This window comes from Sinocyclocheilus rhinocerous, unplaced genomic scaffold (genome assembly GCF_001515625.1).
Source record: "Sinocyclocheilus rhinocerous isolate Xijiao unplaced genomic scaffold, SAMN03320098_v1.1 scaffold536, whole genome shotgun sequence".
Taxonomy (NCBI): domain Eukaryota; kingdom Metazoa; phylum Chordata; class Actinopteri; order Cypriniformes; family Cyprinidae; genus Sinocyclocheilus; species Sinocyclocheilus rhinocerous.
In genome coordinates, this window is record NW_015647453.1 from 41,258 (window position 1) to 43,271 (window position 2,014).

Here is a 2,014-nt window from a genome sequence, read left to right on the forward strand (position 1 = left end):
TCGTTAGTTATTAGTTATCATTTGTTATCATTATCGTTAGTTATTAGTTATCATTAGTTATTACAGTTATCATTCGTTATCGTTATTCTTATCATTATCGTTAGTTATTAGTTATCATTCGTTATCATTATCATTAGTTATTACAGTTATCATTAGTTATAGTTATCATTATCGTTAGTTATTAGTTATAATTATCGTTAGTTATTACAGTTATCATTAGTTATCATTATCGTTAGTTATTACAGTTATCGTTAGTTATTGTTATCATTATCATTAGTTATTACAGTTATCATTCGTTATCCTGTTTAGAGAGACTGTTCAGTGATGCCGTGAGCCTCTGGATCCTACAGACACAGATAATGAATCAGACACGACTCCTCGAACGAATCATTCAGGAGTCAAGTGACATTCTGATTCAACACGGATCAATATTAATCAATCAGTCAGTACTTTTCAGACATGAGGGGGTGTCCAGCTGTCCTCGGGAGGGCCTGTATTTTTTCACCATCCTTCTCCTCCTCACGCTCTTCATTTCTCTGCAGAAATGACACACACACACACACACACACACACTGTTAAGCGGTCTAACCTCGTTCATTAGCGAGCAGCTGACTGGACAGTGAAGGTCACCTGATCTGGCTCCAGTAATCTGTCTGCTGATAGGTCAAGGTCGCTGATGGTCGTCACGGTGACGGTGTGGTTGGGATGGTCGTACTGAACGCTCTCTTTCGTGGCTGTGATGGCGTCCACCAGCTCATCTGCTTCATCTACGCTGTTAGTTATAGTTATCAGTCATCATTACATTTATCATTATCGTTAGTTATTACAGTTATCATTCGTTATCGTTATAGTTATCATTATTGTTAGTTATAGTTATCAGTCATCATTCATGTTATCATTATCGTTAGTTATTACAGTTATCATTAGTTATTGTTATCATTATCGTTAGTTATTACAGTTATCATTAGTTATTGTTATCATTATCGTTAGTTATTACAGTTATCATTAGTTATCATTATCGTTAGTTATTACAGTTATCATTATAGTTATCATTATCGTTAGTTATAGTTATCAGTAGTGTTGTCACGGTACCAAAATTTCAGTATTCGGTACCAATACCAGTGAAAATCCACGGTTCTCGGTACAAATTTTGGCACCAAAGCAAAACACAAAAACATGCTAATTAAAAATTTTGACTACTTTCATTTAATCCGAAATGTGTACATATTTAATTTTAAAGGGCTTTTAAAACCTTCTAGAGTTATTCAGCCAAGAATAACAACTAAGTTAACTAAAAAAAAAAAAAGCCCAGAACTGCTTTTCTGACTGATATGACACAAATGTCACATGACCTCACACACACGCATGTCACATGACCTCACACACACACACGTCACATGACCTCACACACACACAGACATGCATGTCACATGACCTCACACACACACACACACACGCATGTCACATGACCTCACACACACACACACACACGTCACATGACCTCACAAACACACACCTCACATGACCTCACAAACACACGTCATGACCTCAGACGCATGTCACATGACCTCAGACACACACACGTCACCATGTCACATGACCTCACACACACACACGCATGTCACATGACCTCACACACACACACGCATGTCACATGACCTCACACACACACACGCATGTCACATGACCTCACACACACACACGCATGTCACATGACCTCACACACACACACGCATGTCACATGACCTCACACACACACACGCATGTCACATGACCTCACACACACACACGCATGTCACATGACCTCACACACACACACGCATGTCACATGACCTCACACACACACACGCATGTCACATGACCTCACACACACACACGCATGTCACATGACCTCACACACACACACACACACGTCACATGACCTCACAAACACACACCTCACATGACCTCACAGACGCACGTCACATGACCTCACAAACACACACGTCATGACCTCACAGACGCATGTCACATG

General features: G+C 39.8%; 1 protein-coding gene across 1 annotated transcript in view; it reads right to left on the bottom strand.

Moving 5' to 3' along the window:
• Positions 1 to 289: 289 nt before the first annotated feature.
• The window catches only part of nol12 (nucleolar protein 12), a 5,195-nt gene continuing 3,470 nt past the window's right edge, over positions 290 to 2,014 (bottom strand). Inside the window, exons 4-6 of the mRNA XM_016513572.1 lie at positions 631 to 767; positions 451 to 536; positions 290 to 344 (exon numbers count right to left, since the gene is read on the bottom strand). Coding sequence (XP_016369058.1) covers positions 290 to 344; positions 451 to 536; positions 631 to 767 — 278 coding nt within the window. The remainder of the gene's footprint in view (positions 345 to 450; positions 537 to 630; positions 768 to 2,014) is intronic.